We start from the raw sequence: 1407 nt of genomic DNA on the forward strand, positions 1-1407 counted from the left end.
CCATTTATTTGTGAGTTTGGAGACAGGCTTTTGGAAAAACATGGGAGCGATCCATCCAAAGATGGCCATGTCAGTCAGAAGATGAGAGAGCTAGGGAGATTTTTAGTTGCTGCTAAGTCCATTGACCACAAAATCAAGAGCCTGCAGGATGTTTTGATACCGCCAAAGTTTTCTTTGGCTGTGGAAGCTGCAAAAAGAGCCTCAGGTTTCACTAGCTCCAAGTACAGATACGACACTCCCTCTTTGGCTTTAAAACTCGGACATTCGCTGAAAGCTGTCTGCGATATCATGATTGGGCAATATATAAGGGCAGAAGATGAAGAGTGAAGAACTTCCTGGACTTGGTGTCCTCTGAGTGGGACCTGTTTGTATCACGTCGTGCACGGACCAACTTGGAGGAGGAGAGATGGAAAAAGAAATATATGATTCCTCTCACTGAGGATGTAATGAAACTCCGAGGGATTTTAAAATNNCCTCCTATGGAGGGTGGGGTCCGAACACTTGTTCTTCTAACCCTAACCTAACCCTAACCCTAACCCTAACCCTAACCCTAACCCTAACCCTAACCCTAACCCTGGGTCTGCTCACCTACAAGAACAGAAGCAAAGACGAACCTAATGATGACATCATGCAGTGTCTCTCGAAATTAGAGCAAGACACGAGTTCACCAGGCTGGTGGTAAGAGGGAAGCGAGGCCGTAAAGTACCTGTGCTTTTCACTAGCAAGATGACTCAATCTTTGGACTTCCTGCTTGACCAAAGGGGCAAGGACAATGACGTCTTGGACAGCAATGAGTATGTCTTTGCAGCTCAAAACTCCAACTCCTATCTTCGAGGGTCAGACTGTTTAAGAAAGTTTGCAGCTGCTAGCGGGGCCAGGAGACCAGAAACGCTGACTTCAACTCACCTCAGAAAGCACGTGGCTACACTTAGTCAAATAATGAACTTAAAAGAAAACGAATTGGATCAACTGGCCAAATTCATGGGACATGATATAAGAGTTCATCGAGAGTATTATCGCCTGACGGAGAATACTCTTCAGCTCGCAAAGATGAGCAACTTGCTCTTGGCAATAGAGCATGGAACTGAAGCATATAAAGGAAAATCTCTTGATGAGATTAACTTGAGCTTTGAAAGTGAGTAAAATAGATTCCACGGTAAAATATTCTTTGTGAATTAAAATGCTTGCATTTTAGAGCTTTGTCATGCAAAATAAAATCCTTAATGTCTGTTCTGCTATTTCTCCTTCTGAAGGATGCTCTGAGGAAGTGGGACTGGAGCAAAAATCAGAGTTCGGAAAAGAATCAGATGGTACGAAAAAAAAATCATGAGAATTTAAAATGAAGTTTGTATGATAACATGATGCAATGTAGCCACGAGGGGGCCCAAGCCAGGGTCTCATTGTGCC

General features: G+C 43.6%; 1 protein-coding gene across 1 annotated transcript; it reads left to right on the forward strand.

Moving 5' to 3' along the window:
• Positions 1–479: 479 nt before the first annotated feature.
• LOC112137866 lies at positions 480–1310 on the forward strand (the record flags this gene model as incomplete). Its single annotated transcript, XM_024260399.1, is given in 2 exon segments — positions 480–1135; positions 1254–1310. Coding segments are annotated over 2 exon segments (466 nt in total), but the record flags the coding sequence as incomplete, so codon positions are not given.
• Positions 1311–1407: the final 97 nt, after the last annotated feature.

The sequence above is a fragment of the Oryzias melastigma genome, linkage group LG10 (assembly GCF_002922805.2).
Source record: "Oryzias melastigma strain HK-1 linkage group LG10, ASM292280v2, whole genome shotgun sequence".
NCBI lineage: Eukaryota > Metazoa > Chordata > Actinopteri > Beloniformes > Adrianichthyidae > Oryzias > Oryzias melastigma.